Below are 14732 nucleotides of genomic sequence, written 5' to 3' on the forward strand. Positions count from 1 at the left end.
GAATGAAATAGAATGAGTATATAAATTACCCAATCAAGTTTTCTTGCTTAGTTTTGTTCTTTTTAAATATCTGAACAACTGCTATAGAACAAAAAAAAAAAGCCTCAGTATAATACTATGGCAACAGAATCAGAGCACTCAGGACCGAATTCTTTTCCCATTAGGGTCTGATAGAAAAACCAACACAAGAAGCAGCACCTGTCCTCATCTTCTTTATTGTGAAACAGGAATTACGAAAATATTTTAAAGAACGATATAGACTAAAAAGGCTGTTTGTAGAGCTATATAATGTGTGATTTTTATGTATTACATAATGCTGCATGAACCATACTATTTCTTATATTTTTTAATTGAAAGTAACTTTCGTCATACACAGAATATCACATTTCGTAGTATTATCTAGTCGCTTTATTTGTTTTCTAAGTGAACAAGAAGAGTATTTTTCTGTGTGTTAGCTGCATATGCCCTTCCAGGGGGCATACACTCTACCTGTATCATTACTAAGCACTATTTTATAGGACATACCAACAAAGCAGCTTGTCCAAGTTCTGTTTTGCTCTAATTTTACTAAAACTTTAGGTTTTTTAATGATGGTCTGAATTCAATTGTTAAGAAAAATGTGGCACACCATCATAAATTAAACAGCCCTAAGATGTACTTACATTATTTTACTAGAGAACAAAACTGTACACTTCATATGAAAAAGTCAATTCATTACATTTAGGTATTTCCCATAGAAAGTAACAGAATAATTCTACAGTAAACCACTGTCCCATTGACTTCCTGTTTAATTTTTCTCCATTTATCATAACGGGCTTAAGTCGCACAAAAAAACTGGTCTAATACATCAAAATCAACAGAAAGAATCCTGCAGTCTGACGATCGATTGATTTCTTGTAATATAATAATCTAAGAATAGTCTTTTGCAAAAATGCATACCTGTGTGCCATAGTTAGTTTAAAAAGCACAGGTATCTCATGAAAAAGCCGGGACAAATACACTCGTTCCCCACAAATACACTCGTTCCCCACCATCGACACCCTAACTCGACCCAACAATCTTGCAGTTTTGGAGTTTACCACAAATTTATTTGTACAGCACAATACTCATATGGGACTTTGTAATAAAAGCTCCCAAGCTATCTAATGCAATTTGCTAAATGACATTAAAGAACTTGAGACAACTGGAATGAAACTTCAAATTCAGTAAATGGAAATACATAAACATATTGCCCCACATTAGAGCTTCTGTATTTCTAACAGCGAAAAGCAAATAATAAAACACTCAACAGGAAATCAAAATATACAAAGTAGGAAATTCATGGATGTTCACAAAGCTAGGTAAATGCCACTAATTAAAAGCGTGCTTGAAATGCATTTTCCTGTGACTTGGCACACACCATTAAAACAAACAGTCCTTCTAATTTATCTAAATATCACCTTAGGATAACCAATAAAAGACACAATTCAGCATCATCTAACCAACATGATAAATACTCAAATAACTGTTTATACTTGTTTTCAGTTGACTTTTCATAAAAATACATACTTACATTCTTAATTATTTCCTTTTGATTGCAAAATGATCAGGTAAAGGCTTTATATTATCAGGTAAAGGCTTTGTATTAAAAATTCTACTTGTCTTTTACGTGAGAATTATTAGACACATGAGACACATGAGACTGAACACTCGTTCAATTCTAAGATTTTTGGAAAACCTGCTTGTTTAGGTAAGTACAGAAAGACAAGCCTTAACATGATTTATCAAACCCACCCTGAGACAAAAGTAGGATGATGAGTTTTTCCTGTCAGCTTCCTACAGTATCACCATCCAATTTCCCGCAGGAACTTAAAACCAAAGACATCGCCAATAAAAGCAGGTTGTTAAGACCTGATATTCCTAATATAAAAAAAATTTAAATTACATTTTGGGGTTGTCCCCTTAAGTTAAAAAGCAGTAGAGTAACAATCATTTTTTTGTTAGAATTCATTTTAAAAAGGTCTGTTACTTTAGAAATGAAAAATAATACTTTGATAAACAATTTCAATTTAATTCATAAATGATAAAATATTAAAAATTAAATTATAGTAAAAGTTCGATTACGCAGGAGGTCTATGCTTTAGAAACTAAGAATTTGCAAGCAAAAATGAATTACCAGCAGAAGAGAAGAAGGAAGAAGCAGCTGAAATAAGGTGATGGGTTGCCAGGGAGGAAAGAGCAATGAGCAGTGAAGCTAAAAACATAAGGAAGGCCTAGAGAGGAGAAAAGGAAGAGTGTTAAGGGGAAAAAAAGGAAATAAGCTTATTACTAAGCAAGTTACAAGTCAAGGAGAAATATGAAAAGAGTACCTGCAGATAAAATAAGCCAAGAAGATTAAAAAAAAAGTATAATAATCACACAGATACCAGGATGAGCAGTTATCTCACCAATCCAAGTACTCTATTATCAGCGTAGATACAGGAGATCAGTAAAAATTTGTTGTGTTATCAAAAATAAGACTTCTAAGAGGACATGGTAAAGTGTCATGATCTCCTTTGGCCACCTCTGGTCAAGTAAGCAGAATTTAAAGATATTACGGACTTTTTAATGAAGTAATAATGTAAGTGCTCGTGGCCTTGCCTTAAAAAGAATAAAAAGGTACTAGATTCTATTGTTAAAAGTTGCATGCGTGTGGGTTCCTGCTCAATGATTAATGGCTGCTCTGCTTTCATAAATACTTTTTTTGCCCATTAATAGAAAAGAGGAAAGAAAAGGGAATGGAAAATCCTATCATTCATGCACTTAAGTACTTAACTATATGTTAATGAGAACACAGTTACAATAGTGTGTATACACTAATTTTACACTATTAAAATATAATTATAGAAATTGAGATGTCTCTCTTGGCAGCAAAAATTAATGTTGGAAGTATTAACACAAGTTAAAAATAATATTCAGGTGTTTTTTTTTTTTTTTACACCTCTAAGCTTTGTAGACAACCACTGTATCAAGCTACTTCACTGTTTACACAACTGCGGCATACTGAAGGATTCACACTTAACATAAATCTCCAACTGCCACAGGAAGAGTGCTAACATGAAAAGGAAACAGAAACGTCAGAGAAAAGGTACGGACCTTAAAGTATTATTTTACATGGTATCATATACAAGTTCAGAAAGAAAACCAGTTGAAGCACCAGTAAAAAAAGCCTTTAAAATATTACATTTCTTTACATTTCTAAAACAGAAAGTGACCTACTGCTGGCAGAGGAAAACTGTGAAGCTATGGGAAAACAACTAAATGAAACAGCCAGTCCTCTAGTTGTAACGCACTCATTCTGATGACCCTGCCTCTGAGGGATACAGAACAGAGGAAGCATGTAAAACAAACAAAATTGAATTCTATTTTTCTATTTGGGCTGATATGAGTAGAAAATTTCTAAGTGCAGTTACCTATTAGCACTATCATTCGCTGCTTGGATGCTGCTGTCTATTTGTAGGACTGTTTTATAATCAATGTATGCCTGTCGATACCGCTCCATAGACTCATTTGCCATTGCTCGTCGTAGAAGTGGCTTAAGGGAAAATGGCTGAAGCTCCAGAGCTCTGGAGAAGACAAAGGAAAAATGCAGGGTTGAAACAGAGTAACTGAAATAATATTAATAAAACTATTTTATTATATATACAACGATACGTAACAACTTTGTGATTTCAGATGGGCCTTACAGTAACATAACCAAGGAAAATGGGACTAAGTGTTTTTTATTAATACCCTAAATGACATGCAGTTATGAAATTGTTGGTGCTTTTACTACAACTTACTCTACTCAAATCCCTATCTTCCATCTGGAAAATACTTTCATCACCAAGAAAAGACTAATGTAATGGCAGCTGTTCAAGAGCAAAAGCTGTTTTTCTTAAGTCATGTCTAGATCTATGGGGATTTCAAGTATATGGTGCTTTTGCCTACATGATTTTCAGTTCTTCTTCTTTACATGGAAGTGTGCACGTAAAAAATACATTTAGTAAGACATGAATATACATCTGTCTTTTTTTGGCTTTTAGGTTTTTGCCTGTATTTTGTCTGTTTACTCTTTTGATTGTGTGCCTGGTCAACACTGAGCTCAAGCCCTGACACTGTGCAATCAGAACTCCTTCCAAACACCATGCGCTTTTCCAGCAATATGAAGCAGCAGTCCACAAAGGCTTTATTTATTAAAGACTACCTTTTATAAATCAATGATTCTTGCTAAAGAGAAAAAGATATAAACTTTGAAATACTGACATTAAGGTAAGTCTAGCCAACTAGATTTCATGGAATCATAAAGTAGTTCAGGCTGAGAGGTCCCTAGTCAACCTTCTGCTACAGGTAGGGTCAGCTCTGAGATCAGACAAGGTTGCTCAGGGCTTTATCCAGCTGGGCTTTGAAAACCTCCAAGGGAATCTCTGCACAACATCTCTGGGCAACTTGTTGCAATGCCCCCCACTGTTCATGGGGAAAAGGTTTCTCCTAATACACGGTCCGAACCTTGTGTGGTTCAATTTGCTGTTGTCTTTTATCCTCCCACAAGGCACTGCCAGTAAGAGCCAGGATCCATCCTCTGGATAGTCTCCTCATAAGTACTGGCAGGCTGCTGTTAGGACCCCTGGAAGCCATTCTTCTCTAAGCTGAATAAACCCAGCTCCCATGGCCTCTCCTCTCCAGACAAGTGCTCCAGAGTTCATAACTACCTCAGTGACACTTCACTGAACTCACTCCAGTTGATCGCTATCTTTCTTGTACTGGGGAAGCCAAAAACCGACACAGTTATCATAGATGTTGTCTAACAAGTGCTGAGTGCAAAGGGATAATCACTTCCCTCAATCCACTGGTTGTGCTCCTGTTTATAAGCCCAGGAGGCTGTTGGCTTTCTTTGCTGTAACTTGGCTTTGCACCATTACTCCTCCTAAAGCTAGAGAAACAATTATTTCTAGAATAAACATTTCCAATTTCCATTTCATAAATATTTCCAACATTCCATTTCTCTTCATGTTGCCGAATGCATTTGAAAAATACAATAGCACACATCATAGCCCCTACAAAACCTCTGCAAAAATGCTTGACGTTCTGTAACTTCGAAGAAAATTATTAATGCAACTTCAGGTTCCTAACATCAAGAACGAAGAAAAAAACAACCATAAGTAAATTCAGGGGAAGACAACAGTGCTTGAAGAATAGCATCAGTGGGAATGGAAAACTACATTTCCAGGGTAGAATGCAAAGATAATACAGCCAGAGACCAAACCACACCATAGTACTAAGTAAAATAACATTAGTGCAGAGGAGTCCTATTTCACTCTCTGTAACAAGAATCAAAGGCACTCCAAATCAGAGTCTTGAGACAAAGAGAGATCCAACAGAGGGTTTTTGATACACTTCTAAGTCCTAAATAGCTAAAACTTAATAAAAGATAAATGTTCAATACTTATTTTTATATAATGAATACAAGCACTATACCATATTTTACTTTGAAATCAAGTAACTTATTCGTAGATCATCCTTTATGTTGTGTTGCCTAGAGAAGATTTAATTGACGTTGCCTAATTCATGTGTGCTTGCAGTTTTGCAATTCTGCTTCCCAGTCTCTAAATTATTTCTACCTCTCTTGTGTTCACTAAGCATCATGGGTCCTTGTGTACCCAGAAAATATGCACGACATTAAGGACACTATCATTAAGTAGTAAGAAAATAAGCTTCCGATTGGTAAGAATACAAAACCCAAAACCTTTGTATTGCTGATTTCAGTTGAAGTCTTACATATCTCAGACCTCCTGAATAGGAAAATGTGATGGCTGTTAAGTATGCCATCCTGTTTTATCAGCCAGCTGTCTATGGTCCTGCATCTGTTTTAACAAAATATTGTTAACAAGTCAATTTTTTCAGATTACATTTTCAGAAAACTTTTCTGTCAGGTAGAATATATACAGTAAATCAAATATTTAGTTAATACAAAGTTACGTACATATTTTATTTTTAGGTTTGTTTTTTTTTTTTTTAATAGTTGGGTTGTGCTGTAAAAAAACCCAACTGATTAATTAATATGATTTCTAACTGTCTTGGGATCCTTTTTTGCACCTTAAGCCTCAGTCTTACTAATGCTATCTATGAAAATATAAAAAAAGACATCTAGAAATGCAGTAAGAATTTAGTGGAAGGCAGTGTTCGGAAGTTATTGAAGGTGTCTGATCCTCTCTAACTCCTGTATCCTTAAAAGCCACAATAAGCAGAAAGGAGTTCAGCTCAATTCCTGAACAGCTGTAATTACTATTTATAATTATACCAAGTATATATTTAAAAAAACAAAACAACAAACCAAAACACAGAGAACACGCACATATACACCATACACATGCTTGAAAGCAATTTCCAACACTGTGATAAGCACCTGGCTTAACAAAGCTTTTACATATAAGTTACTACAGAGCATCACTGAAGTAAGCCTGCTTTTATATTAAAAATTTTAACCCTGCTATGCATTTCTGTGTAACTGCCCTCCCACAGTAAGACAGTAAGCTAAAAGTTACTCCTTCTCTAGGTTCCATGTGATTGTTTACATAACTGACAAAGGTATCTGTCATTTAGACAGGGAACCAGGCTTTATTAAAGATTGTTCTAAGTCAAATTGCAGTAACAATCTATCAGTTAAAATGTTTAATCATCATCAGGAATGTTGTTGCTCTGCATGGGAGGTTGCAATTTACCTGTTACAATCCTGAATGCAGTCACTGCAGTTGCCTTCTTTGAGGTAACATGCTGCTCTGTTTGAGTACAAGATACTTAAATCATCTGGACTTTGTTCTCCTGAAAGAAGTTACAATTAAAATCAAAGATCATTACTAAAATGACATTCAAGAATTAAAGACTTGCATACTGTAAAGTGCACTGCAGTGATGCAGTTTGCTGACAACGCAAAGCTGTAAGGAGCTTTCCTTCATCATGTCACCTAGAATATGTAAGTATTCAAACACATAAATAAAAGCAAACAGCTCTGCCCCCAGGAAGTTAAAAGATTATTTTGCTCATCTTCCCATATTTTGTATCACGTGAATTATTCTCTACTGACAATGACAAAGAATTTACTGCACAGTAACTCCTGCCAAAAAAACAGGGATAGGCTAGGTTAGTTCATTTGTAGTTCCTTTAAATAATCTAAACAATAATCCTAGATTTAAGTATAAGGTATCACACTCACCTAGACCGATGACATATTCAATTGCTTCCGAGTATTTCAGCACAGCTTCTCCAAACTGTCCACTCTTAAATAACTCGTTTCCTTCACTTTTTAGTTTTGCTGCAGTAGGAGGAAGTGAAGTAGAACTGCCACCACCAGCCGACTGAAACCCTGTTCCATGCGATCTGGAGATCTCAGCTTCAGGGCTTTCACTCTTTTGATCACTGTGTAAATATCCATTAACTTCACCTTCCTGGTCTGACGAATGCTTTTCTGTTTTTTTCTCTGATGTGCCTTTTTTTAATCCGCTCTCAGTGGATTCCTTCTGCTTCTGTGTCTCTCTGTCCTCCGCCTTACTGGCACCGCCTTTGCTATGAAACTTTCTCTGCGCGTTCCCCATTTCAGCCTCCTCAGTAGCCGCCTCGCCTGTTACTGGCACGCCAATTTCTACAAGGAAGTTAATGAGCTGAGTTAGAGCTTGCATCATCAGAAGGAACTATCGTCCTGGCAAAAGAGGGGGGTACAGCCAAAGAACACGGTACCAAATCCTTCAGGCATCCTAATGTTACCAAGATTTATTTGCCTCAGAAAACACTTCCAAGAACACAGAAAAAATCCTGCTTACAAGTAACTTGCAATTATTACTGAGAAGGTATTACTATGAAATCTCGTTTCTCCTCGCTGGGCACGTTGCAAACCCCTGTTCTGTAGTGCCAGAATGGTACAGAGTTCACCTTGAAATTAACTCTTTAAAATACCGGCTATTACAATACTGATATACTTTGATTTTTCATGACCAAAGCAAAATGCTTGCATGTTAAAATTAGAACACACAGCTAACAAACCAGTAATGTTGCACCCTTCAAACCTCTCCTCAAATACAACATAGGAAGGATAAAAGCTTATAAATAATTCTCGAAAAGGTTTCATTTAAACATAATGTCAAATAGTCTTTTATAGAGAGTTCTGATCATTCAATTTTCACTACTATTTATTACTAATTTAATTAGGAAAAATCATACAATAAGGGTATCGGATATTAACATATATAAATTCCTTATTCACCTGAGTTCCTAACAGACTACCACCGCAGTATTCAATTATAGATTTCAGCAGAAAGCCTGACTCTTGATACTACCAGTCACGCAAAGGCAACTCTGTGTTTTGGTACTATTAATTAAGACACTGGGTTTTCACCTTCCCTTAACTTGATGTGCTCATCTGTCCAAGAGAATTTTTTCATGACTTCATATATTGGAAAGAGACTTCCAATTGACTCAGACTAAACTTCTGAAGTTGACTGAGTATGCATGAACTCCAGGTTGTTCTAAATTACAGAAATGATTTTTTTTAATGCACAAAATGTTACTGAAATCAAACTGAACAGGATGGGAAAGCATAAGATTTTTAAAAACAACAGATTCTCTAGAGGCTAATAGACAAAAGCTCCAACTGCATCCTTCCTAGCTGTGATCTCTGTTTTGAAATGCCGCGTTTAATAATAAGTTCATACTCCACAGTGGGAAAAACGAGCAGATAAATCTATTCTACCCACACAGACATTTTTATAAAACTTAAATTATTTATATTTGAGACTTCTATCCATCCATCCATCAAATTTTGCAGTGCCAAATATGCCAAAAAGGTTTAAAGTCTATTTCGTAGGGAGGATGAAGGTAAAAGACTGTGTGATGTGAATGTCATTAATGCAAACGTCATTTCCTGAATACAGGAGAAAATTTCCTGAAGATGAAGTGCGCAGAACCAATCCTGGATTAAACAGGAAACATTTATAGCATTTGGAGTCCCCCTGAAAATAAGAATACTCATAATTAACTTGTTTAGCTGTCAGGTTGTGTTAATTGCCTAAATATTTCTGGACTGAGTAAACACCATGCACAAAGTTGTACAGATATATTTCTCAAATCTAATTGTCACTGTCTTTCAGTTTCAGTGTAACATAAACAATATTCCTGTATTGGTCTCTACAGAGAAATGTATTCATGAAAGCAGTATTTTTTTAAGGCTCTGCCTTAACAAAAAAAAAAAAAATAAATAAATAAATCAGTGCTTATGAACTTTAAAAAAAAAAAAAAAAAAAGAGGTCTAGATACATTATAAATTCCAAAGAAAAGTTAAAAGAAAGGTACTGAAAAGTATGGATAGGATTTTGACCAGAATGACAACAAATACAAACTAGAAAGAATTTTAATTCATGTTAGTACTAAAATAACAAACTTAAAATGGAAGGACTGTCATAAAACAAAAGCTATTGAATACTCCAAAAGGAATAGTTGAAGTATTTTTTTTTAATGGATGACATAATCTTTCATTTAAAATTAATTTCTAGCTACACAAAGTATTTATTCTCCAGAAGCATGGCACAAAAATGTCATTCAGCAGAATGAAAAGCAACATATCTACGTTCCGTTCACAATGAATTCACCTGTTATGAAGCCAGGAAACATTTTCAACTCTTTTATCCACTCTGGACTAGCTACATATGAAGGCAACTGGAATGGTCCCAATCTCCACAGATTAATTTTTAATAATTTTAAATAATTCTTTGCTTTTGTGCCACACACGGTCAGCAAATATCTGTTTTGTATTACGTGTTCTTGGTTCAGCTGACTGAGATTGTACCTGGATTGTTCTCAGCCAGAACATATAACGAACAGACTTCTCACACAACTCTGATCTCTGACTGCTTGGGAGCAGTCTTTGTTCATAAAGAATGAAAAAAGATTTACTGGTCAACATTTATACTGACACTGTAATTGAGGGTTTTTCTTAACTTCAGGATATGCCTTATAAATGCAATTCTGGAGTTAATTTTCAATGCTGTTTCTTTTAACATGATCTAGATTTTCATATTGCTAGCGTGCAATAAAGTCTAAAAGCCACAGTAGGATGGGCCCCATTGTGCTAGACACTGTACAAATTAATTATAAATGAGAGCTCCTTCTTCAGAGTTTACAATTCAAAAAAATCAAAAATATCAAATGAACAAGCACACTGGAAAGAGGATCAAGGAATACAGAATAACTATTACATTGGATAAACAAGGTGGCCAAACGTCCTCGTACAAGACCTCAGATCAATAAGGCTTCTAACCATAAGGAGAACAGACACAGTCAATTATTCAAGGCTACAATGGCAAAGAAACTTCCTATTACAGTAAAATTCTGATCACAGAGATTACTACAAATTAAGATTTCGATAGGTGTAAAATCATATATGGCATAAAGATCAAGTGAGCGAGGATACAGAGCAGACAGTAAGCATTAACCAACAGATAACATCTCAATTATCTCAGAGCCTCAGTGGTAAAGGAGAGCCAAAAACAATACCATGAATAACAAAAATAAAACAGCAAGCACAACTGATTGCTTGAGTAGGAAAGAGCTCTAATTGTCTCCTACCCAATACACTTTGCTTCTCAACAAATCAGAAACTTCAAAATGCAAATCTAAAACCTTACTCACTGTTCTCTGTGAAAAGCCATGAAACATTAACACATATCTTGAAGAATTATCTGTAACATCAAATAAATGTTCCATTACTGCACATGGAATGAAAAAGTAAAAATGTAAAGACAAAGAATCCAGTTTTATTTGAAGATGTCCATTTCATAGAACATGTTTAGAAAATCAACAAGAGAAATTCAAAGAGTGTTATCAACCCCTATTTGTTTTGGAAAGCTGTAAATCAGTCATTATGATGACAGCTCCATTTATTTAAGGGCAGAAAGCACGTTACTTCAGAGAAACCATGATACCTGGTCAAGACCAGTTGAGAACACAGTACACAATTCATCAAGGATGCAGAGAGAGTTTTCATACCTATTCAGCTCCTAACAACACTCCCAAACAAAGATGATCTAGTGAAAGAAAACTAGTGAAAGTCACAAGATAGCAGACTGATAGAAGGAGATGCTCTTCAATCTAAGCATGGTTCCAAATCACGGTGCTGTCATGTTCAATGACAAAGACCATAATTTGGTACTATCAAGTAAAAAACAGATTGGAAAAAAACCACAAAATAATTCTCTGTAGCCAACTGCTGTGGCATCAAGTAAATTTAATACCACATAGGCAGCGAAACTAGAAGTCAGATGAAGGATTTAACACAAAGGAAAAAGAGGTGCTCTGATGCTTCAATACCAAACCAGTGTACCAAACCAGCAATCTCAAGGTGCACAAAACAGCAAGGCACGTACAAAAATAAAAGAAAAATATATCCTGAATTGGGAAAAAGGTCTCATCCAGAAGAATAATATTCTCTTCACCTCTAAAGGGTAATAAATAAACCATGCACAAAGAAAACACTCTCTAGGTAACATCTTTCCCCACAGTCAACTCGCAAAACACAGCTTTGTCTGTTATGAGGGTTCTTGTACGTGTTCGAAGTACATCTTTTAAGGAGAGATGTGTTGTCAACTTTAGCAATAACAGGTTGAGAAATAATGATTTTAAAGGTAACTTAGACTTTACTTGTTTAAATGCACTTTCCTTTTTATGAACAAATATTTACTAAATTTCAGAACTGTTTACTATAGTATTTTTTTAAATTATTGTAATAGATCAAGTAAATACCACACAATTCAACAAATTTTTATGAATAAAAAGGGGCTATTTAAAAGATATTTATTTTATTTATCTTTAAGCCATATTTATCAGTTGAGATTATAAGTTCTATAAACATGTCAAAATATCAGGCGCTTTGTCAAGTACATACGTGATTTTTAGTTTTTATAGTGCCTGAATACTAGTTTTTACAGTCTGTAGGATGTAAGCAATTTTCTGTTTCTATTGTACAAAAAGGGTATTATTTACTTTTGCTTTCAGATACATAGAAGATGAAGAGAGACTACAATCTTTATTTAGACTGTTTTGTTCAAAGCTGAGAAATCAACTCTTCAGAGCTAAAGAAAACAAAATATTTTGTTGCTTTTCTTCTAAATGATAAGTTTAGTAGGAATGCATGAGGCTTACTAATTAGAATGTGAAAAAAATGTGACTACATGACTGGACTACATGGACTACTAGACTGACTATGACTACATGACTAGATTTATAGAGAAAACATATAAGATGCTTAGCCTACTTATTGCTATTAGGTTCACAGAACATACCAGATTTATTCAATAACTGAACTGACTTCGTATTTGTTTCCAGTTGTACTTTAAAACACAGAGTAATCTATGAAGATGCTTGCCTCCTAAATCTCAAAAATACTTATGTGTCAACGTATGTTTATGTGATATAATCTTCCCTATGTTTAAAAGCCTAACCTTTCATCAACGGAATGGGAGTCTTCCTGTGGAGCTAGAAGGCACTTAGTCATCTGAATGCTCCCAATGGAAAACAACCCCAAATTAACTAATATTTAAGGTTAGGGACATGATCTATCCTTTCCAGGGTTTTAGCTGAGGACACTTAGTGGATACCTACTGATTTTGAAAAATGTATTTTCCTTAAATTTGTGTGCAAATAATGCATTATTAAATCACTCAGGTACAGTCTAATATTCACAAAGAAGTTGGAAAACCCACAGACTGATATAATTTAAAGATAAAGAACTACATAGGCCACAGAAAACACAGAAGCCACAGTTGTCATGCCATATTACCTTAAAGAACCAACAGAAAGGAGAAAGGGTGGAAATCAACCCAGGGATGTTACTCTCTTGCAGGCTGGAGCCCAGACATGCAGCTGAATCTAAAAGCAACCTGCCAGTGCAGGCCTCAACAGCCCCTGCTGCCTCATTTCCTCCTACAAGTCATGTATTCTGATTATGCCAGTAGCTTCATCTCAGCAGTCTTGCAGTTAGTCACACACTAATCCATGAATGGGAGCTGCACTTCAACTGCTTGTAAAATACATATAGTACAAGAATTATACGTTGTTTCTCTCTAATGCATACTTTCAGACACACAGATGATCTCTTACATTAAAAACCAAAAAAAAGATCGATAGTTTTCAAAACAACAACAAAAAAAAATCAAATTACATGCCACTTGATCTTTTTTACACCCTTTGATCCAATCAAGGGAGGCAAAATGCAGAAGAAAAATGCGATGGTGGGAAGGCAGGAGAGCTGTGCGAGAGAAAGAGCTAAGGAACACAAAATGTTCTCTATCACCAGAAGAAATTCCCAACTGGGTCCACATCAAAGGATAGGTATAAAATTACACAGGACACAGGGAAGTAGGTGATTTGTAGCAACATTTTCCATCTGTCTCTGTTATACCCTTTCTAGAAATAATTCCAAAGATGTGTAATAAAACTGGATTCTACATTTCACACTCAGATCTACTTTAAGTAGTGAATGTCATTGTAGTCTTCAAACAGGCAAAATTCTTTGCAAGCAAATATGGATGAATTGTGTGAACAAACATTGCAATATCAAAGGCAATGATTTTTTCCTCAGGTTAAAATTAGATAGGAAATGACATGGCATTACTTTTATCTCCACCGCTTCTTTCACGTTCTTCTGTATTTTCCCCTCTTTCTTCATCACCTTCTGAATCCTCTATATCTTGAATAAGTATTCTTTTTCCTTTGCCTTGAGTCTCAGATACAGGCTTTAAACCTTTCAGTTTCTTTTCAATCTCTAGCAGATTTTTCTGCAATAGAGAAAAAACAGCAATAGCAGCAGCTTTTTTCTATAGGTATATAAATTGTAATTTATATACAGAAAATACATTCTGTTAAATAATCAACATAAGATCCTGAAGAACTATCAAGATGTTACCAATATAAAAATAGAGAAAAAAAATGTGATTTTTCCAAGAGTCAGTATCAAAACCAAGATTAACACTCAACTTCTGTCTCTTAGAAACTCAGAAGATATCACACAAATAAGTAAGTACTTTTCTTGAATGAACTGCTTAAGCAAAAAAAAATTTTAATTAAAAGGAAAAAAAGTAGATTGTACTATTGTGATATCTGGCATGGTCTACTCAGAAGAGACACGTGGAAAACAGACTCTTTCCAGAATCTCTGAAAAAGCCTAAAATCAGTTTATCAACATTTATGCTATGGAGGATTTGGTGTCTGATGGATATCTGATGGAGGAGTGTAACTGATAGAACTAGAACCAAAAGAGACAACAACTTCTTAGCAGTGTAGCAGAAGGACACTGTTGAATAATGAAAAGGTTTGCTCCTCTTTTAAGAACTGCAAATTAGATGATCAAACAGCCTCTCATTCCATAAACGTTTTTTGATTACTCAAAAAAAATACTCCAACTGCACTTTACACTTTCAGAGCAGAATAAGACACACCCAACATTATGCACTATTCTGAATTTAATTCAATGCTGTACAAGGAAGCGCCATTTCAGTACTCACTTCCTCAAGAAAAAGATAAAACAAGGACAGGAGCAAGCAAAGATTCATGTGGACAAAGTACTTTGAAGAATTCCAGTTACTGACAAGCAATTTACCTTTATTTTAGTGACTCTGCACATAAACATTCACTCTGCATGTGTTCCATACATTTCATATTTAGCTCAAGAGGGTTTTGAGGATCCTCCAAGC

At 35.1% G+C, this 14732-nt stretch overlaps 1 protein-coding gene across 1 annotated transcript in view; it reads right to left on the bottom strand.

Moving 5' to 3' along the window:
* SPAG1 (sperm associated antigen 1) overlaps nt 1–14732 on the bottom strand; it is a 47255-nt gene that overhangs the window by 13487 nt on the left and 19036 nt on the right. Inside the window, exons 10-13 of the mRNA XM_076329339.1 lie at nt 13655–13817; nt 7211–7636; nt 6720–6819; nt 3432–3584 (exon numbers count right to left, since the gene is read on the bottom strand). Of these exons, the coding sequence (XP_076185454.1) occupies nt 3432–3584; nt 6720–6819; nt 7211–7636; nt 13655–13817 (842 nt within the window). The remainder of the gene's footprint in view (nt 1–3431; nt 3585–6719; nt 6820–7210; nt 7637–13654; nt 13818–14732) is intronic.

This window comes from Aptenodytes patagonicus, chromosome 2 (genome assembly GCF_965638725.1).
Source record: "Aptenodytes patagonicus chromosome 2, bAptPat1.pri.cur, whole genome shotgun sequence".
In the NCBI taxonomy this organism is placed as follows: Eukaryota; Metazoa; Chordata; class Aves; order Sphenisciformes; family Spheniscidae; genus Aptenodytes; species Aptenodytes patagonicus.